The sequence below is a fragment of the Neopsephotus bourkii genome, unplaced genomic scaffold (assembly GCF_033783945.1).
Source record: "Neopsephotus bourkii isolate Nb327-2 ecotype Australia unplaced genomic scaffold, CSIRO-AGI_Nbou_v1 NB_1233, whole genome shotgun sequence".
Taxonomy (NCBI): domain Eukaryota; kingdom Metazoa; phylum Chordata; class Aves; order Psittaciformes; family Psittacidae; genus Neopsephotus; species Neopsephotus bourkii.
Genome location: NW_026901718.1, coordinates 218233 through 239127, shown reverse-complemented (window position 1 = coordinate 239127; position 20895 = coordinate 218233). Strand labels below are relative to the sequence as shown.

Here is a 20895-nt window from a genome sequence, read left to right as displayed (position 1 = left end):
CCCGCACATCTTGGGTCCAAACAGGGCTTTTTAATGATTTTCCACTCATTTTTCCTTCCTTTCTGGTACTTTTTACAGTTAAATTGAGGGGGAACCGAGAACCGACCCCAACCCCATGGCCTGCTGCCCACATACCCGGGGACCCCCAAAACTGGGGGGTAGTAGGGGCTGCATCCTGCCCTGTGCTGGGATCCCCCAACCCATCACAATAAATAAATAGATCCCAGCAGAGACGGGGGACCCCAAATTGGTCCCACCCCCCCCCCCCTCCAGCTCCGTAAGGCTCCCATGGGAATAGCAGCTTCCAAATCCCACTGTCCCCAATGCTCCCCATATGGATCCACGTGGTTATGGGGTGCTGGGGGTGGGGCCGGAGCTGGTCCCTAACTATCGGAGGAGCCCCCATCGCCATCCTTCAGCTCCTGGCTGCTCTCCACCTCCTCGGGAATATCCTGCATCCTTAGGAAATCTATGGGAAAACACCAAGTTAATCCCCCCACAATGGGAAAAGGGGGTGATCCTGCCCCCCCCCCGCCCCAAACCCACCTCGGGGGCTGGTTGGGGGGGAGCGGCGGCTTCCCAAGGCTTCATCCTCCAGGAGCACATCCAGGCCGTCGTTGCCATCCCGGAGCCGGTCGGGATCAACCCCCAGCCCGTATTCCAGGTCCTCTCGCGGGCAGGGGGCGAAGGGGGGGGAGTGGAACGAGAGCCCGCTGTGCTGCGGCCGGACACACTCGTGTCAGGAGCAAGCGCATCTTCACCCCTCCTCACCCCTCCTCACCCCCGGGTCGCGGCCCTACCTGCGGCGGGGTGAAGCTCAGGTACAGCGCGTCCCCTGCCGGCAGGCTCCTGCGCCGCGAGTCGGCTCCGCGGCGCCCCCGTGTGGTGACAGCGCCGTCGTGCCGCAGCGCGCCCAGCTCCCGCCGCGCCTCCTCCAGCTCCCGCTCCAGGCGGGCGCGCTCCCGCTCGCTGTCCCGCAGCCGGGAATCCAGCGCCGCCGCCTCCTGCGCCCGCTCCTGGCACTGCTGCCGGCAGCGGCCCAGCTCCTCCTGCAGCAGCCCGTGCTGCCGCTGCAGCAGCGCCAGCTCCGTCGATCCCGGTTTCTCGCCCACCCGGGGCGCCGGCTCGGCCGGAGCCGCTTGGGAGCCGCGCCGGGAGGGTTTGTCCGGAGCCTCCTGCAGCCGCAGCTCCAGCAGCGTGTCCTGCTGCAGCACCACCGCCTGCGGGAGCGGCGGCGTGGGCAGGGGCGCAGGAAGGGATGCGGGCAGGGAGATGCAGGCAAGAATATGGGCAGAGGGCTACAGCAGTGGGTAGGGGCAGGGGAATGGGGTCAGGCATACAGCAAGGGGATGTGGGCAGGGGATATATCTATGAAGGGGGATGTAGGAGGTGGGATAGAGGCAGGTGAATGTATATAGGCAGCAGAATGTGTATGGGCAGGGGCTATGGGCAGGGGCATGTAATTGGAAAGGGAAAGTGGACATGTAGACCAGGGGATATGGGCAGGGGGATATGGGTATGGGGATGTGTGTGGGTAGGCGATACAGGCGAGAGGTACAGGCAGCAGGATACAGTATTTGGAAAGGGAATGTGTGCAGGGGGATATGGGCAAGGGGATGCATGTGAGCCGGGGGACACAGGCAGCGGGATATAGGCAGGAGGATGTACGTAGGTAGGGAGATACGGGCAAGTGGATGCTTGTAGGGTGGGGATAGGGGGACGGATGTAGCAGGGAGATGCCATCTTGTCCCCCTCATCCCTGCAGCCTCGTCCCACTGACCTGGAGCTCATGCAGGAGGCTGTAGAGGTTCACCAGTCGCTGGTTGATTTCCTGCGGGAGGAGAGGACGAGACAGTGAATCCCAGGGGAACGGCAGTGGGGAAACTGAGGCACTGGGGGGACAGAGCCCCCCCACCCTTACCTCCTGCGGTACCCGCGGCAGGACCTGGTTGCCATTCCCATCCTATGGAGAAACAACAGTGACACTGTGGTGGTGCAGGGTGGGGGGGTCTCAACAGGGTGCCCCCCCATCACACTCACCCGCTGCCCAGCATCCGGATCCGTGCGGCAGAATTCCATGGAGCCATTGAAGCTGCTGGCATCACCGTCTGGATGATGGAGGAGAGGCCGGGATAAGCCCCATGGGAGGAAAGGAGAACCCCAAAGCAGCAGAGCTGGAACATGTCCCATATCCCATGTCTCCTCCCCCCTTACTGCTGGTGCTGGTGCTGGGGCAGGTCTCGGCCTCACTGCTCTGATCCCGGTCGCGTCCGGAGCCAGTGAAGATCTCCGTGAGGCATTCCACTGCGGGAAAGAAGGATGAGCCCCCCCCGTGCCTCAGTTTCCCCATCCCAGAGCATCCCAAAGCATCCCAGAGCATCCCAAAGCATCCCAGAGCATCCCAAAGCATCCCAGAGCATCCGTACCTTCCCGGATAGCATTGTGCATCAGCTTTTCCCCTCGGGAAGCCTCGGCTGAGTCGGAGTGGAAGAGGGAGCGTGGGGCCAGGGTGGGAGAGGGCTCCTCGGCACCGGTCAGCGCCAGCATGTCCGCAAAGAGCCCGACCTTCTCCTCCAGGAGCGCCGTCAGCTTCCGATCCTGCTGCAGGATACGGTCTGGGAAGGGGGGAGAGCATGAGCTGGGATGGGGAGGGATGAGCTGGGATGGGGAGGGATGAGCTGGGATTGGGAGGGATGAGCTGGGATGGGGGGACGGGGATCCCACCTTTCAGCTTGCGTAAAGATGCTTCGACCTCTGTCTCAATCAAGGGGAAGTCCTGTCGGCTGGGACAGCTGGAAGAGATGATGGGAAAAGAAGGGAAAGGGAGGGAAGAGAAGGAGAAATGATGATAGGGAAGAGTTAATGAGAAAGGGATGATGGAGAAGAGATGAGGGGAAAGAGATGCAGTTCCCCCTTCCCACCAGCTGCATCCAGCCCAGGCTCAGAGGCTCCAACTAGGAGCTGCACCCACATTCTTGCTCCCCATCCTTCATCCATGGAGATCCCCAAATCCAGCTGCCCCATCCCATGGGATGACACTCACAGCCCGACCGTCTGCTGGATGAGCTTCATCCAGTGGTTGCGGTCGTCGCGGGATGCGGCATGGACCTCGTACATCTCCGGTGGCGCGGCGCTGATCAGGAACATCCCCTTCTCCTGGTTGGCGATATCCCGCACGATCAGATTCTGCAGGGACACGACGGCCGGCTTGTCCTGCAGGAAACAGGAGGGATTGAAGGGACAGCCTGGCTGCCGTGGGGTAGGATGTGAGGGGATAGGATGTGGATAGGATGCAAGGGATGTGAGGGGATGGGATGCAAGGGGATGGGATGTGAAGGGGACAGGATGCAAGCGATCAGGATGCAAAGGGCCGGGTGCTGATGCTCACCAGCATTGGAAAGGTGTATTTCTGGTCCTTCTCTTGCAGGAAGATGAGGACATCGGTCAGCAGCAGCACCAGCACATCTGTGGGGAGCACAGGGAGGTGATGGTGAGGTGGGTGGCCCTTAGGCTTGCTAAGTGTGAGGAGCCCCTGGCACCCCTGTGCCCTGGCATCTCCATCCCTGGGCACCTCCAGTCCCTTGGTACTCACTCCTGGCACCATCATCATACCCAGATACCCTCATCGCCTGGTACCCTGACTTCCTGGCACCCCAGTTCCCCAGCACCCCCGTCCCCTGCCATCTCCATCCCACAGCCCCCTGCTCCCTGAGCATTCCCATCCCTTGGCATCTCCATCCCCATTCCCTGGCACCTCCATCCTCATGCCCTGGCATCTCTATCCCAAGCATCCTGGTCCCAGAGCATCCCCATCCCTTGGCATCTCCATCCCCATTCCCTGGCCCCTCCATCCCCACCTTTGAAGCGCCCGGCTGCAGTCTTCCAGAGCATGCACCCGCTGTGCACCAGTTTGCGGCGCAGGAGCTCGTCGCGGCCGAAGACGCCGGCGCGGCTCTCCCAGGGCAGCTGCACCTTGGCCCGGCCGTCCACGCGCCTGTAGACGTCCCAGAGCCGCGCGTTCATCTCGCACTCGTGCACCTCCTCATTGATGGATGAGATCAGCTCCTTCACCAGCCTCAGCGCCCGTGACAGGTCCGCGGAGTCGCCCTCATTGTCTGGAAGCAAAGGGGTTGGGATGTGGTCAGGGTTGGAGCCAATGGGTTTGTCCCATCCGCTCCCAATCCCAGTACCTTTGGAGTTCTTCAGGATGCGCTCGATGAGCACCGGGTACTTGGTGATCCTCTGTGTCACCAGCAGGATGCACTCGGGAACGCCGTGGCGGCGGAGCAGAGGGGACCGCGCCATCCTCTGGCCAGGAGGAGGAGGAGGAAGGGAAGAAGTGCCGTTAGCAGCGGTGATGCAGGGATGAGTCAGGGATGCAGGGATAGGGATGAAGCAATGGGGACACAGGGATGGGTCAGGGATGCAGGGATAGGGATGAAGCAATGGGGACACAGGCGTGGGTCAGGGATGCAGAGATGGGGATGAAGCAATGGGGACACAGGGGTGGGTCAGGGATGCAGGGATAGGGATGAAGCAATGAATACACAGGGGTGGGTCAGGGATGCAGGGATGAGGACAGTGATGCTCACCCGGATGAACTGCTGGAAGCGCTTATCTCGGGCCAGCAGGTCCTTGTACTCCTTCACGGCCTTGGTGTGCTTGCTGCAGAACTCCGAGTAGGCTTTCCTGAGCTGCTCCGCGCTGCTCCCGGAGAACTTGGGGACACGAGGGGCCATCAGCGAGGCCACGTGCGTGCCCCCCATAGCACCCAGTGCCTGCGCTGGCCCCTCACCTGGCTGACCAGGATGTCCCCAAGGCGGTTGATGACAAAGTTCTTGTTGCTGTCCTGGGCCAAGGACTCGCGGCGCCGCTCCAGGAGCTGCGCCAGGAAGCGCTCGTGGATCTGGCTCAGCTCGTCCACACAGGGGAAGATCCTGTGCACCGAGGCCGGGTCGAGCTGCAGCTCCTCCAGCATGGCCTTGCGGAACACGGCGCCCATGATCTTCAGCGTGCGGACGTGGTGGATTTCCGTCTGGATCAGCTCTGCCGTGGCATGGGATGGGATGGGGCGGGTGAGAGCGAGCAGCTGCTGCCATTGGGTGTCCCCCGTTTCTCCAGCTCCATCCCCGTGTCCCCATCCCTTCACCTCCATCCATGTGTCCCCGTTGCTTCATTCCCATCCCTGTCCCCTAAACTGTCCCTGTTTCCCCATCCCTTCATTCCCATCCCTGCATCATCTCTAACCCACCCCTAAGTCCTTTACTCTCTCCCTGTGTCCCCATCTCTTCCTCCCTTGTCCCTGTGTCCCCATTGCTTCATCCCCATCCAGGAGTCTCAGACCCTTTCATATGTCTCCTGTACCTTGTCCCTGTCTCCCTATTTCTTCATCCCCATCCCTGCATCTCTAACCCATCCTTGTGTCTTTTACTCTGTCCCTGTATCCCCATCTCTTCTTCCCTACCCCTGCATCCCTGACCCATCCCTGTGTCCCGCCCACCATAGATGACGTCCTGGCGCTTCATCACATCCATCTTGTGCTGCTGCAGGTAGCTGTTGTCCACCGCCAGGCTCCAGGAATCCGCCTCAAAATCCTTCCCGTCCGTCTCAAAGTCGCTCATCAGCTGGTTCAGGATCATGTCAGGACCTGCAGGGAGGGTGACACTGGGTGTGGGTGTGGGTGTCCCTGAGCCCCATGTCCCATCCCATGTCCCCCCATTCCCGTTGTGTCCCCACCTTCATCGATGAGCGACTCCACGGACAGCGTGCGGTTGCGCATGTTGAGGGAATCCGTGGACTGGGACAGGATGCGCCGTATTCCCAGCGGAGACTCATCATTGAACGTCCTTTGGATGGGTGGGAGGTGACGGGGACACCAGGGGACAGCCCTGGGACCCCCAGTCCCGGTTTTCCCAGTGCTTACCCTGAGATGTTGGTGGTGGAGACGCTTTTGGAGAGGGAAAGGGAGGGTCGGCCCCGGCGGGGGCCCAGCAGCGTTTGCCGGAAGCTTTCCGAGGGGTAAATGGCAGAGTTGGGGCGTTCCCGGATGGCAGCTGGGAAAAGAGGGATGTGCCATGACCCCCCCAACACCCCCCAGGCTGCCTATGGGGGATCCTGCACGCCCCTGGCATCCCCATCCCTGCAGGCAGAAAAAGGGATAGGGATGGAGAGATGGAGACATAGGGATGGGAATTAAGTGATGGGGACACAGGGATGGGTCAGGGATGCAGGGATAGGGATGAAGAGATGGGGACACAGGGATGCAGAAGGAGAGATGGGGATACAGGGACAGGATAAGGGATGTAAGGATGGGTCAGAGACCCAGGGATAGAAATGAAGTGATGGGGGGACAGGGATGGAGATGAAGCGAGGGGAATCGAGGCCTTCCTGTGATGTAACAGTGACGGGCAACATGGAGAGGGGGGTATCCTGTCCACCCCCACCCCCTGGCTCATCCCGTCATCCCATCCCATCATCCCATCTCACCCTATCACATCATCCCACCCCACTCACTCTTATTGCGCAGTGAAACCGACTGCAGCGCCGAGCTATTCTTCAGCAGAGCCGCTTTCTGTTGCTGCGGGAGGGGAGCGGAGGAGTCATGGGGGTGGCACCATGTCCCTGTGTCCCCACAATGTCCCCATGGGACCACGGTGTCACTTGTCCTGCCCGGCGCTCACCTTCTGCTTCACCTTGGTGCAGTTGGGCAGCGTGTCCTTGCAGCGGTTGTGGATGGTGACGTTGCAGGCTGGGGGGGGACACAAGGGGCAGGGAGAGGCGATGCAGACACCTCCCGCCACCCCCATCCCGGAACGCCACCAGGGCTGGAGCGATGGGAGCAGATGCAGCGGGAATCCGGGTGGATGCGGATTATGGAGCTGCAGCTGCCAAGGGAGCAGCTGAGCCTCTGCGGTGCCACTGACCACCCCCCAGTGCCACGGGACATGGTGCCACCGGCTCCATCCGGCATCAATGGGGATGTGCCAGGTCACCTCCATGAGGTGAGCATCTCCATGGAGCCAAAGCTGAAGCCATCAGCCTCTTGCAATGGGGACTGTGGCACCCACCCTGGCAAAGCCACTATGGCGAAGCCACCCTGGTAAAGCCACCATAGCAAAGCCACCCTGATACAGCCACCCCGGCAAAGCCCTTTTGGCTACTCACTGGGGCAGATCAGAGCTTCCTTGGCCGTGATGCTCTTGTTGCAGGCGAAGCACATGGTCATGCCAGACACGGTGATGGTGGTGAAAAGGTGGCCATTGGTGTAGCGGGCGTCCTTCTCCTTGCCCTCCTTCATCTTCTCCTTCTCCTTGCTCTGCCCGGAGAGATGCGGCGGGCGCCTGATGGGGCTGCGGCTCAGAGGCCGCCCCCCAGCGCCCCCAGCCCCACTTTGCTTCGGGATACGGCTCATGGATGCGGGAAGCCGAGTGGGACATGGGATCACCCGGTCCCCACTGGCACCCGGTGGGTCCTGGCCCCCGGGCATGGGGGGGCCGAGGAGCTGAGCGGCTGGAGAGAAGCCACCCGCATCGCTCCTGCTTCCCATCATCCCATAACCATGACAACGGGATGGCTGCGGGAGAAAGCCCCCCCCACATCACACCCCCCCCCCGCAGCCACCAGCCCCAATGGGGATGAGGTGCGGGGGCCGCGGTGGGGGGGGAGCTGACAACCGGGGGCATAGGCAGGCACCAGCCCCGCGCTGTCCCACCTCCTCTTCCTATCCAAAGTGGGTATTTTTACCCTTTCCCACCCAAAATGAGGCAGTTGGAGGCCAAAACCGAGGGGGCTGGTGGCCAACCCCCCCCTCCCCAATGGTGATGGTTTTGGGGTTCACCATGGGTTTTCCCCTCCCGCAAAATGGGAGCGAGCCGGAGTTATCCTGAGCACCCCGAGTGGCTGCTCCTGTCGCATCCAATGGACACAGAGCAGCCTTTGTGTGCCCCCCCCCCAGCACCCGGCCGTGCCTGGCACCGGGCACCCCCCAACAGACACAGCATCCCCAAACCAGCACCATCCCCAATACCCAAGGGGGAGGTCTCGCTCCCCATCACTGCTCCCACCCCCCCGAAGGGGGCGAGAGGCCGAGCCCCCCCCCAGGAAGGGAGACCCCGGCGCTCACCCGCTCCTCGCTGCACAGGGGTCCCTCCACATCCCCATCCACCGGGAACAGGCCGCAGGAGCAGCAGCACATCCCAACATCTGCCTGCGCCGGGCACGGCCCCCCCCCCCCCGGCTCCTTTGTGCCACGTTTGGCTTTTTTCCTTCCCTTTTCTTTTATTGTGCTTTGGGCTTGGTTGGTCGCTTGGGATCAGTTTGAATTTCCCCCCCCCTTTTTTTTTTCCTTTCCTTATGGCCTTTTCCCTGGTTTTCCTCCCTTTTTCTTTTTTTCTCTTTTTTATTTCTTTGTCCTTTTTCCTCTTTTATTTTTCCTTTCCCTTTTTCATTATTTGTTTACCTTTTTTCTTTCCCTTTTTTCCCTTCCCATTTTTCCCACTTTCCATTCTTTTTCTTTCCCCCCTTTTTCCTTCATTCCCACCCCTTTATGCTCCTTGCTTTTCCTCCTCTTTTCTTTCCCTCCCCCCACCTCCACTTTCCATTCCTTTCCTCCTCTTTCCCTCCTTTTCCTTTTATTCCTTCCCTGTTCCAGGCTCCTTCCCGTTGTTTTGATGTCCCGTCCCCCCGCCCCGCATCGCTCCAGCCCCGTCCCGGCCGCAGGAAACCGAACCCGCCGCCAGACAAAGGCGGGAGCCGCTTCCTGCAGCCACCCCCCCTACCCCCCCCCGCTGTCATTTGTCCCCCAACAACCGGCTCCCACCCGCCCCAAGGGGGGGCTGGGGGGCCCCGAGGGGCTGTGGCTGCCCCCCAGGACGGGAATGGGGCGAATCCCACACCGGGACCCCGCGGCACCGGCTCCGAACCCAGCCGGGTCGGGGACAAAAGGCCAGGCGGGGGGGTTGGAGGCCCCGGTGGTGGGACACGGAAGCTCGGCACGACAAGGGGTGACAGGGGTGCAGTGACCCCCCCAAGCCCGGCCCTGAGTGCAGCAGCGGGTTTGGGGGTGTCCGGCTGCACCCCATGGCTTGGGGGGCACATCAGACACAGGTCACGGCATGACTCTATATATACGTATATATATGTATATGCATGCGCACCGGGGGGACCCCCAAAACACACGGGGGTGCCTGGGGGTCCCAACAACCCTGCAACCTGCCCCCCCCCCCAGCGTCACCCCCAAACCCAGACTCCCCAAGCACCAAACTGGAGCCGAATCCCCCCATTGGGTGCCGCAGCTTTGTGGGGACAGCGGTTTTTGGGGGTCCCCCTCACCCCCCCCCCCCCCCGGCGCTGGTGGAGAGAAGGAAGTTTCTTCACTTTAAATAGAAACCGGGGGTGTTTTGGGGGGTTCTTTTTCCGCCGCCTGCAACGGGCGCGTTTCTGCTGCCGCCGCCGCGACTTCGCCCGAAATAGCCCAAATCCCGGTGGGAAAACCCCCGCGCCAGCCCCCGGAGCGCCCAAAATCCCCCAGTTCTGACCTGAGCGAGGGGTTTGTGTCCCCAGAACGGCCTCACGGCGCTGCCCTTCCTCGGATGGGGACGGTCCCGTCCCCCCCCTCCCCACCGTTCGCCACCCCGGCGTTGAACAAAGACAACGCCGTCCGCACCGTCGGCAACAAAAGACGCCGCTGCGCCGGGGCTGAAACCACGCGGGGATGTTTCCCCCCCCCCCCCCGAAAAGAGGGGGGGTCCCCCCCAAAGTGCACAAATCCTCCCGTTCTAACCCCAAATTCTCCCCTCTGATATTTGAAGCCACTGAGGGCGAGGAGGGGCAGCGTGGGGACCCCCCCACTCTGCTCTTTCTGGGGGAGGCAGTAGCAAGGGGGGGCTCTGCGATGCCGGGATTCCCCCCAAAAGCTGGTGCTGGCACAGGAGCGGGGTCTCCCCGCGTTGTAAAGCCACCGCGGGGGGGGGGGGGTGTCCCACATATCCTGACGGCTGTGTCCCATCCCTAAAGCGGGGATGCTGGCAGCCGCTCTGGGGAGTTGGGGGGACCCCGTCGGACCCCTCCAGCCCAAGGCCGGCGCTGGCTGCGGCGAAACGGGCATTGAGGAAACTTTCTTTAAACAAAAACCACCATTTCCCCCCCTTCGGCCGGCGCAGGAATCAACAACCACTTCCCCCCACCCCGCCCTGGTGCCATCACCGCGCCCCAAGCCCCACTGCTGAGCACCCCCAAACCTCCATCCACCCCATACCGGACAAACGCGCTGCATGCAAGGTTGGGCCACACCACAGGAGCCATATCGGGGGACCCCGCACCCCCAAGCACCCCCGCTGTTGGGGTACAGCGAGTTGCGCACTCGCCTTGCACACTCACCTGCCTCGCACACCCGCCTTGCACGCTCGCAGCGGCACAAAGCCCAAGTGCAGGCAGCGCTTGGCAGCAGCCGGGTCCCCTCCTCAGCCCCCCTCCCCACTGCCCGACGTCGCGATTGCCACATGCTCCGGGCCACAACGACGGTGTCCGAGCCCCCCCCCCCCCAGCTCCCCCGGCTCCCCGTGCCTCAGTTTCCCCATCGCCCCAAAGGCTTGGTCTCTACCGGGCTGTGGATGACAGAAGCGGGGTGCCGGGGGGGGGTCCCCCACGTCCTCGGGCAGCAGGAGGAGAAGGCGACTTCCTCACCACGCCACCGAAGGGCTTCGGCGGAAACGGGGGGAAGGCGGTGGAGGAAGTTTGGGCCGTTGCTTTGCCCCACGAGTTGTCGCCGCTGGGATGGTTGGTGGCGTGCGGGCAGGGGGTGATTGTCTTCCCTGGAGACCCCCCCCCTGCACAATGGGGAGCTGCCGCGACTCCCCTGTGCCCCCCAGCCCCTTTGCTAAGGGTTGAACAAACCCCACTCCGAGCATCACCCCATCCCCACGACACCCCTCACACCAAACCTGCCCCCACCAAGTCTCAAGCTGGATGGGGAAGGACAAACCCCCCACCCCAAACTGGGGGGCAGCAGGGAGGTTGCCCTCACCCGGGCCGGGGCGGATTTGAACCCCCCTCCCATGCTGGATGAGGGTGACCCCGCACCCCACCAGTAGACGCAGGGGAGCGAAATGCCCCCCCCCGAACACCCAGCGGGACCCACCTTGGCGCGATTGCTCCTTGCCCGGGCCAGCGACTCGATGCGGGACATAATCCGCGGAGCTGCCCCGCTCCTGCCCCGTTCCTGCCCCGTTCCTGCCCCGTTCCTGCCGCCGCCGGGCTCCGCCTCCCCCCCCAGGGGCGGGTCTCGCTGCCTGCCCCGGCCTCGTGTTGCCCGCGGGCCTTTGTTCGAGACGGGACCGGGCAGGGACTTGGCCGGGATCAAGCCCCAAGCAAGGATCGGGCCCCGCAGGGATGCTCAGCCCTTGTGCCCCAGCTTCCCTGCCTCCCGTCGCCCTGGCACCCCGGTCACCACCAACCTTTGGGGGACCCCGACCCACCCTTGGGTGCCACCAGCGCTAGAATAAAACAGCAAAACAATCCCATGGGATTCCAATCCCGCATTGCCCAGCTACTGCGGGACTCCCCACACTGCTCCTGGAGCCCCAAATACCCCCAAAGGGCAGCTCTGGGGTGACCCACGGACCCCATCACTGCATCAAAGGCCCAATGGGGCCTTTTCCCAGGCTTTTATTTCAAATCAATGCCCCAAGGGAGCTGCTCTGGAAAAAGGGATGGAAAGCACTGGTTCTGCCTCAAGATTCCCAACGGGAAGTTGGGCTGAAGATGATTGTACGGACCAGGAGCTGAGCTGACCTCAGCCTGGTTTAACATTAACTTGCCAGCCAGGAGAAGCTGGGATTTATCGAATGCATCCAGAGATAACGCTACGAGGTTGCCAAGAGAACTGGAGCACTGAGATGGCTCCAGGTCCTGCCAGCACCGGGGGTTGTGGCCGAGAGGGACGCAAGTGTCACCTATTAACCCCCAGGACGAAGCCACCCCCCTGCAGCTCCTTAAGGAAATAAGAATCCCGTTTTCCCTGCAATTCCAAGCTCAGCAGCACCCAACGTTCCCCAAGGGGACGGGATAAAGCCGGTTTGGAACTGGGAGAGATGCCGGTTTAACGAGTAACCACAACGATGCTGCTGTGAGGTGCCAGGGCTCCCTGGAAGCTGCCTCAGTTTCCCTCCTGGAATCATAGCCGGCAGCAAAGGGAAGGGCCACGTATGTGCCAAGACCCTGCTGGAAGCGGGTGGGATGCACCCGGCTGTGCAGCTCCCCCGGAAGACAAGAAGCGGGAACGAAACCGTTGGGAAAACACATCCAATGATCCAACGGCCGTGTTTGAACGAAAGCACAGCCCCGAAAGCAGAAGCAAAGCCTGGAGAGGCCACCCGGAGCATGGCAGGGGATGCGGTCATGCTCCCCCTTTGACCCAGAGCCTGAGGTCTCATTTCCTCCCGGAGCACAAACTGCTCCAGCCAGGATCTCCTCTGCTTCCCCCTTCCCTGAAGGGGTGAGGACCCTGAAACAGCCCCAGACCTGATGGAAATGGACCCAGACTGGGCAGCACGGGGCAGGATGTGACTGGTGGGGAGGCTCCAGTGGTACCGGGGGTGTCTGGTGCCTCTTCCCACATGGCAGAGCCACTGGAAAGCCCCACGAGCATCACGTGGGAGCTGAGGGCGAAGGGGGAAGCAACGGCTCAGCCATGAAGAGCCCGGAAGGGAGGAGATGGGGGTGCTCCACATGCAGAGGGGAAGCTGCGGGGTTCCCCCTATGAGGCCGGAGTCACCTTCACCCCATGTCTCAGCCCCCCATCATCACAGATCCCCATTGCAGCAAGGGCAGGAGCTGGTGGTGGGTGCTTGGGTGAAACCCACAGCAGCACCCCATGGCCCAGAGCTGTTCCCATCACTCACCTTGGAGTGGCTGGACATGGCTGGGGGCCCCCAGGAGGGGACGGTGCCGAGGCCCACAGTGGCAGCGAGCTTGGCTGTGGCCGTTGGGATTGTGCTTCCTTCCTGAAATAGCTCGTCCCTCCCCTCTGCAGCCTCCTGCTCCCTATGGCAGCTTCCGCACCCCCCATAGCCCCAGCTTGTGCCCCCAGAGTGGCTCTGGGTGCTCTCTGCTACCTGCAGACCCCTGGGATCATCTCTCTTGGGGTCCCCTCTCTTGGGGCCCCCACCTCTCTTGGGGTCCCCATCACCAAGCCTCCCTCCTGCAGCAACCAGGACCCATCCCTGCCACAGCCACTGCATGGGGGCCCCCCAAACCTGTGAGCACCCCTCATGATCTGTCCCACACCATGGCAGTGGTGCCACCAGCCTCAGGGCCTCCTTCCACCACCCTTGTGCCCTGAGGGGACCACGCTGGGGGGGGCTCTACCCTGCACCCTCTCTCCCTCCCATTGCTCTGCCTGATGCAATCACCACGTGCACTGCTCCGTCTCCTGCTGCACTGATCAGGATTGACACCCCCCTGCTTTTCCAACCCATCCCCTCCATGGGGAACCAGCGCTCCCAAGCTCTGGGAGCCTTGTTACAGGACAAACTTTGCTCAACAAAGACTTGGCCAGAGCCTGGTTTGAACAACTTCCTGCTAACTACAAATAGGGATACCAATGGATTTACCCCTGTTTGTGCTCAGCACCCAGCAGGATGGGACCACGCTGGAGCCGCGGTGCGGCGGGGGGAGCGTGGCCCCATGATGATGTTAACAGCTGGCGGCTGATCCAGCCGGGAAAGGGGCAGGATGAGCTCAGGGGCCAGTGCTGGGGATTAACGGCTTCGCATGGCAGCAAATCAAACCCCGGCCTGCTCTGGGGGGGGGAGGACCTCCATTCGTGACACAGACACCCCCCATCAGCCAAAGCACCCCACAGGCAGCCATCGCCTCCCGGTGAAACGGGGAAACTGAGGCACAGGGATGGATGGAGGGGGCTTGGCACTGACTGAGGCACGGCTTAGAGCATCAAATGACTCCAATCCCAACCCCATCCTCTCGTTCCAGGGAGGGAATTGTCCCCCGCCACCCGGTTTGCTTCCCGTCTCTACGCTCCGGGCTGGGAACGAGCAGGAGCAAAGTATCCCAAATGGAGGAACGGCTCCAGGAAGCCGCAGGCTGGAGCGGAGAGGCCCCGGGAGGGCGGTGAGCTCAGCGCACAAACAAGCATTCCCGACGCCAGGAAAAACCTCATTTCCTCCGGCCGAGCCCGACGAGTCCCGCTGGGAGCGCTCCCCCAGCCCACGGCGGGAAGGGGGGACCCCAAGTGTCCCCCACCTCGCCCACTGGTGCCCGTCGGGAATGCGGCGGCACTCGCCATTCCCTGCTCTGCTCGGCCGCTCCGGATGCACCGGGATGGTGTGAACGTGGGGATGGGGATAAGGGGGAAATGGCAGCACAACCGAACCCACATCAGCCGGGGGGGGTGGTGGTGTGGACACTGGAAGGGGGACTGTCCCCAACTTTTTATCTCCCGAAGGATGAAACCTTTGAAGTGGATGAGAAGGGGAAACTGAGGCACGGCTTCCCCAAAGAGCAGAGCACCAAATGACCCCAGTCCCAACCCCATCCTCGTGTTCCAGGGAGGGAATTACCTCCCGCCACCCCTTCTGCTTCCCCTCCCTACCTTCGTCTTCCCCGTCATCCTCTTGATGAAGCTGAGGGTCCTGCCCAGGGGGGTCTCTTCCCGGCTCTGGCTCCCGGCTTCCCGCTCCAGCTGCCCGCAGCTCCCGGCGCCGGAGCTGCAGGAGACGGAGGATCCAGCCTGGACAATCCCCCTCTGTCCCTGGAAACAGGGAGGAGCGAGCCCGGGCGCAGCACCCGGCACAGAGCCCCTTCTGTTCGCGGGGTGCGGGACGAGCCCCCCACCACGGGCCCCTTCCTTGGACACCCCCAACCGCGTCAACCCCCTGTAAGGTGGGGAGCGGGTTGCGGGGTGCTCCGGGCATGGACCCCACTTTCCCGGGTAGATAAACCCTGCTCCCGACCCTGGAGACACAGAGGGGCAGGGACGCGCAGCACCGTCCCCTATGGCTTGTCCCTGTCCCCGTTTGTTCCCCGCGGGGCTCCCAGCCAGCGACACCCGGGAACAACCGCCCTAATGAGGATGGGAATGGGCTGTGACAGGCGCCGCTGGCACAGTGTGATGCCAGCGGCGGGGAGAGAGCCACCGTCCCCACCAGCCTGATGCACAATGAGTGAAGTGTGTCAGGCCTCAGCCTGGCCCCGTCGCATCTATCCTGCGGCCATAACCCCTCAAAAATCCCTATTTTCATCCCTAAGTCTCCCCTCTGGTCCTTGAGGTGCTTTATTCACCCCCCAGCACACCTCACCCCCAACTCACCCATTGACCAGGTTCTGCTGCGAGGCAAAGAGGGAAATCTCTGCAGTGGGAAAAGAAAGATGAGAAGAGGGACCAAGAATCCAGTTTAAGCAGGGATGGAGGGGGGGGGGGGGACACGTAACGTGGGGTTGCCCCATTCCTGGGGGGATTCTGGGTGCTGCCACTGACCGTCTGCATCGGGGGACCTGTTGATGATGCCGAGAGATGCAGATTTGGAGAGGCTGTAGCTGTGGAAGCTCTGCTGGCTCCGGGATATTGGCAACCCCTGCGCATCCTCCTGCCAACATCCATGGGAAAGGGGTTGGCATCAGGGACACCATCTATTACCCCTCTCCCTGATCCCCGAAATAGAGCTTGGGCAGGAGCATCCTGCTCTCGGGATGGTGACAAAGCCACCTGGGATGAGGCTCTCCTCTTATCCAAGTTCATCTGTGCGTCTGTCCCCCCTGGCTGCAGGTGGGTGATGAGACACCCTTGGGTGACTTGAAGAGGAGAGGAAGGGGGCTCCTACCTGTGCCCACCGCTCGTTCGCCTCGGTCTGGGAAAGCAGGGACTCCAGGTCATCGTTGCTGTGGACAAAGGGGTTTCTCCGGGGGTCCCTCTGGTGACATCCCAGCCCATCCAACTGCTCCATGCTGGAGTCAATGTCATCAGGGCTCAGCCCTTTGGGACTCACTCTGCAGTGGGGACGGAGGGGACCCCGAGCTGGGCATGGAGGGGGACACACAACCAGGCCCCCCATCCCCATGGGGTAAGGCCTGCTCTAGCACCTGGCTTTTGGGGTACCCTCAAAACTGGTCATGCCTGGGGTGCCTGTCACCCCTGAGCATCCTGACACCCCCCTGAGTACCCCCACACCCTCCTGAGCACCCCAACAGCCCCTGAGCATCTTGACAACCCCTGAGCATCCCAATATCCCCTGAGCATCCTGACACCCCCTGAGCATCCCGACACTCCCCTGAGCATCCTGACACTCCCACCCCCGAGCATACCCATATCCCCATAGCATCTCAACACCCCCTGAGCATCCCAACACCCCTCTTGAGCATCCCAAAATCCCCTGAGCATCCTGACACCCCTTTGAGCACCTCAACACCCACCTGAGCATCCTGACACCCCTTGAGCATCCTGACACCCCTTGAGCATCCTGACACCCCCTGAGCATCCTGATGCCCCCCTGAGCATCCCAATACCCCCTGAGCATCCCAAAATTCCCTGAGCACCCCAACACCCCCTGAACGTCCCGGGATGTATTGGGAGGGCCCCGATGGAGCAGCGGGGAGGGGATGAATGGCTGGATGGGGACACGGGGCACGTCACTGCTACCTGAGGTGGTTGTAGCCGGGGCCCCCGCGCAGCTCCTTGCCCGGCTCCCAGCTGTGCCGGCGGAAGGGATCCCGGGAGCCGATGCGGAGGGCGCAGGATCGCCGCAACGGCACCGCTTGGACACGGTCCTCCTCCTCCTCCTCCTCCTCCTCCTCCTCCGAGCCGCGGCCGGGGCCGGTAACCGGCTCCAGCGCGGACATGCAGCGGCGCTTCTGCCCCGGCAACCCGCACAGGGCTCCTTCGCAGGGATCCAGGAAGACATCGGGATCACCCATCCCGGCGCTGCGGAATGCAGGAGGGAAGCGTTGCGGGGGGGGGACGGACCAGCCATGAAGCGAGTTGGTGGGGTCTCAGCTCAGAGGACCCCCCCCAATAGATTCATCCATTGCTCCAGTCCAATCCCCAAATCCCAACACCAGCTCCATGCCCGTGCCCGAGGCATCGCCCGGGGCTGGAATATCCTGGTCCCAGCAGGACAAGGATGGAATGTGGAGCAAAAGCATCCCCCACATCAAACCTGACCCTGCCCAGTCTGGGAATCGTGGAATCACAGAATCCTGGAATGATTTGGATTGGAATGGACCTTAAAGCTCTTGAAGCTTCCAACAGCCTCTGAAGTTTCTGATGGCCATTAAGAGGAGCTGCCTCCCCCCGCGGGCAGTGTGTGTGCCCCCTTGCACTGCACGGGGCCCCCCGACCCTATACAAATATGGCCGGGGGGGAGCAGGAACACACAAAACACCCTCTGGGCTCCTCGCAGCCGGTTACTCATTAAGCTCCCAGGAATTCGGCCAGGATAAGAGCGGCTCGACCCAGGGGTTCTCACCGGGATGCGGCTCAGCCGCTACTGACACAAGCGCCCCTCCGGCACATTCCCACCTCCGTGAGCATCCTGACATCCCCTGGGCATTCTGACAGCACTCGAGCAGCCCAACACCCCCCATGGCAATGGGGAGCAAGGGGGTTCAGCCCCACGGCAATGGGAGCAGAGGGCAACGGGTGCCACAGCGCACCCAGGCCGCAATTCCAGCGCTCCGGTAGCACTTTGGACCCGGACAGGTTGGAGTAATGGATCCCAAGGGAGGAAGCAAGCAGCAAGGGGGGGGGGGGGGGGGTCTTCCTCCTAAAAGCCACTTGTAGCCAAGGCCACGATGGAGGCAGAAGCCACCCCTGCTTCGGGTGGTGTTCCTGGTTCCTTCCCAGGCAGAGCCGGATTCCCTGGCTCCAGCAGGGATTAACCATGGGCTTTCCAGGATGCTCCAATGCTGGATGGGGAAACTGAGCCCCAAGCGGAAAGGTGACCAGTGCGAGATGGGTTCATCCCATTGTTGTCACCATGGAAAGGGGGGATCCCGGTGTCCCATCCCATGGGAGCAGCCACAGCAAAGGGGTGGGGGGGACACAAAGAGGTGCTGCAGCACCCACGGGTGCAGATGGGGGCTCAGGGACCTACCTGCTGGTGACGCGGTCCCATGGGAGCCCTGCACCCCACTCCCTCCTCCTCCTTTTCCTCCTCCTCTCACACACGGGATCAACCAGGAACCACTTGGCAAATCAGATCCTTTTCCCCATTAACCCTTTGCCCTGCTCCGATGGACACACATTCCCATAGGATTCCCCAGACTCGGCCTCGTTCCCCACTTCCCTCCTCCTTTCCCCCCCTATTCCCTTCTGCATTGGGATTTAGGGTCTGACAAAGCCCCTCATGGGGTCTGACCTGCTCCTTCCTGACTCCCAGGGATCCTAACGGGTGGGATCATGGATAATCCATCACAGCCGGAGCAGCGGGTAACCCCAAAGCACGTTGAGCTGTGCCCCAGTTTCCCAGAGGGGGGGAATTCCTTCTCACTGTAGGAAACTGCTCCAACCCGGAACAGCCCACGGGATACATGGAGCAGGTCAGGGTGCGGAGCTGTGATAAGGGCAGGGTGAGCCAGGGTGACTCAGGCACTGTGTGCCATGGGGGCTGAACCCCTCTGCTCCCATTGCCATGGGGCTGAACCCCTCTGCTCCCACTGCAATGGGACTGAACCCACCCTGTCCCTTGCCTCTGTCGCTCCACTCATTATTCCTTAGGCTGCAGGTTTGTCCCATAGGGAATGCGTTTGTTTGGCATCCATGGGTGGCACCAGGGACCTTTGAGCAGCTTTGGGATGCCAGAGGTGACACCTACTTGGAGCACCTAGGGCCTGGCAGGGAAAGAAACAGGCATGGAATCATGGAGTGGTTTGGATTGAAGGGACCTTAAAGCTCATCCAGTTCCAAGGGCAGGGACCCCTTCCACTAGGGCAGATTGCTCCAAGCCCAGTCCAGCCTGGCCTTGAACACTGCCAGGGATGGGGCAGCTTCTCCATTCACCCTATCCCAGTGTCCCACCACCCTCATAGAGAAGAACTTCCTTAAATCCAACCTAAATCTCCCAACAGGCCCCCAGAGTTCCCCGAAACCATAAGGAACCATCAACCTACAGTGGGAGTAGAGGAATTCCAGCCCCACAGCAATGGGAGCAGAGGGATTCCAGCCCTATGGCAGTGGGGAGCAGAGATTTTAGCTGGAATACTGTTGGTATCAAGGAATGAGCCTTTTCCAACTCGATTTTAGGGCTGCAGCTCCTGCTGTCCAAGCACCCTCTTCACCAGGGTGTCCTTAGGGATGGATCCTGCCTAGATCCCAGCTCCAGCTTTACCCTTAATACCCCAACACACATTGTTGAAGATACAACACAGACAACCCCATTGGTGTCCTGTCAAAAGCTGCCCCCAACCCCACTGCTGGTATCAGCCGTCAGTTACCTTCACCATGGAGGTATTCCTGAAGGATGCAGCTTCCAAACGGAAGTGTGGAATGGACCAGGCCCTTCAGGATGAGCTTCTTTGAGCACCCAACAGCGACTGTGCCCCTTATCCAGGCCGTACAAAGGGTGGCAAAGGAGGAATCCTGGCTTGGAAAACATCGTTGTCGTGACAAAGGCACAGTGTTCGCTCCGGCACCGCCCGGGATTTCTATCCACCAACACGAAATTCCCAGCTCCCAGCACAGGATTCCCACGCTGCTCCTGCCTAAACCTCAGGGCAAAACCTCTGGAAAGATGTCGGGATTCCACCTGGCAAAGGAGTTATCCCAGTTCCCACGCATCCCGGAGCTGCTTCCCATGGGGAGCTGGGAAGAGAGGGGGACCTGAGATTGAAGCCTGGGAAGCACCAGAAGCATCCCTATAATGGGTGCTAACACCAATATGCCAAACAGCAGAGGCCACAGGGAGGGATTTGGGTGATTTTCCTTTGTTTTGATGAAGGAATAACCTCTCATTGCTGCTGAGAAGCTCTGGGGGATGCTGAACCTAGCACACCATCACTTGGGGTTCAGCTCTTCCAAAGCTCCTGGCCCCAATCCCACAGCACCATGGAGGAAACTGGGATGGAAATGGCTCTTTGCATGGTGTTTTCTTCTGGATAATGGCCATGGGTTGACTACAATCCAAGTCACCCCACAAACAGGCATTGGGCTGGGTCGGCACCATCCTTGTGGTGCCATTCAATGGCATTTTATGGCAGGGGGCTGGAACTGGATGGTCTTTAGGTCCTTTCCAACCCAAACCATTCTACGATCCTATTAACTGCAAGATACCCACAAAGGGAGCTCCTTGCCTGGAGGAACTGGCTTTATGAGGTGAAAATGCACTGGGACAGGGAGGAGAATACCAGGGGATTGCAGGAGAAGGAAGCTGCAGGAGGAGGAAATGGGATGTCAGGAAAGCTCCTGGAGCCAAGAAAGAGCTTCTGTGCGCTGGGGGAAGGAGCATCACGAGGGGAACCACGAGGAGCCACCAGCCAGGGCCAACGTGAGGGCAAGGAAAGGCAAATCCCAGGCTCGGACCTGGTGGGAAGCTCCAAGCTGGGCTCACCCCAGCCCTGAAGGCACACAGAGGTGCAGATCTCATCCTCCTGTTGACCCTGAGGAGTCTGAGGTGAGGGGTTCAGGAGACCCAAAGAGCCCCAACAGTCGGGGGTGGGGGGGAGGAGACTGATGCCAAAAGCTTCCAGACCTGAGGCCGTGTCCAGGGGTCCCTGTGGGCTCCAGGCTCTGCTCTGGGCTCTGGTTAAAGGCTTTAGAGCATTCAAAGACCAAAAGAGGGGTCCCCGAGGGAGTAAAAGGCAGACGGAGCCCTCTGGGGCTAAGGAAAGCCTGAGGATGGGGGAACTCCACAGCGTGGGTGTGTTAGAGGGACAAAAGGAAGGGTGGGG

The 20895-nt window shown here is 61.5% G+C and overlaps 2 protein-coding genes across 10 annotated transcripts; both read right to left on the bottom strand.

Moving 5' to 3' along the window:
* Window positions 1-10: 10 nt before the first annotated feature.
* Window positions 11-14940, bottom strand: ARHGEF2 (Rho/Rac guanine nucleotide exchange factor 2). 7 transcript variants are annotated; one of them, XM_061364356.1, is made up of 22 exons: window positions 14609-14940; window positions 7165-7315; window positions 6681-6748; window positions 6514-6577; window positions 5924-6053; window positions 5737-5846; window positions 5501-5647; window positions 4796-5046; window positions 4593-4718; window positions 4191-4308; window positions 3858-4115; window positions 3389-3465; window positions 3044-3213; window positions 2725-2792; window positions 2427-2615; window positions 2215-2304; window positions 2041-2108; window positions 1922-1963; window positions 1781-1831; window positions 801-1220; window positions 547-718; window positions 11-469 (listed from the first exon to the last, which is right to left on the bottom strand). In XM_061364356.1, the coding sequence occupies exons 1-22, from the start codon at window positions 14624-14626 to the stop codon at window positions 384-386; spliced, it is 2874 nt and encodes a 957-aa protein (XP_061220340.1). In that variant the 5' UTR covers window positions 14627-14940; the 3' UTR covers window positions 11-383. The 7 variants fall into 7 exon arrangements, with proteins under 7 accessions (XP_061220340.1, XP_061220339.1, XP_061220338.1 ...); XM_061364355.1 differs by lacking the exon at window positions 14609-14940 and adding an exon at window positions 12900-13032; XM_061364354.1 differs by lacking the exon at window positions 14609-14940 and adding an exon at window positions 11138-11292.
* Window positions 14941-20514, bottom strand: LOC133218187 (uncharacterized). Of its 3 annotated transcripts, none has more exons than XM_061364359.1 (5): window positions 19450-20514; window positions 16652-16933; window positions 15837-16002; window positions 15494-15602; window positions 14941-15365 (listed from the first exon to the last, which is right to left on the bottom strand). In XM_061364359.1, exons 1-5 carry the CDS (start codon window positions 19602-19604, stop codon window positions 15322-15324), a joined length of 756 nt encoding a protein of 251 aa, XP_061220343.1. In that variant the 5' UTR covers window positions 19605-20514; the 3' UTR covers window positions 14941-15321. The 3 variants fall into 3 exon arrangements, with proteins under 3 accessions (XP_061220343.1, XP_061220345.1, XP_061220346.1); XM_061364361.1 differs by having other exon boundaries at window positions 14946-15365; window positions 19444-19569; XM_061364362.1 differs by lacking the exon at window positions 19450-20514 and adding an exon at window positions 18105-18524 and having other exon boundaries at window positions 14946-15365.
* Window positions 20515-20895: the final 381 nt, after the last annotated feature.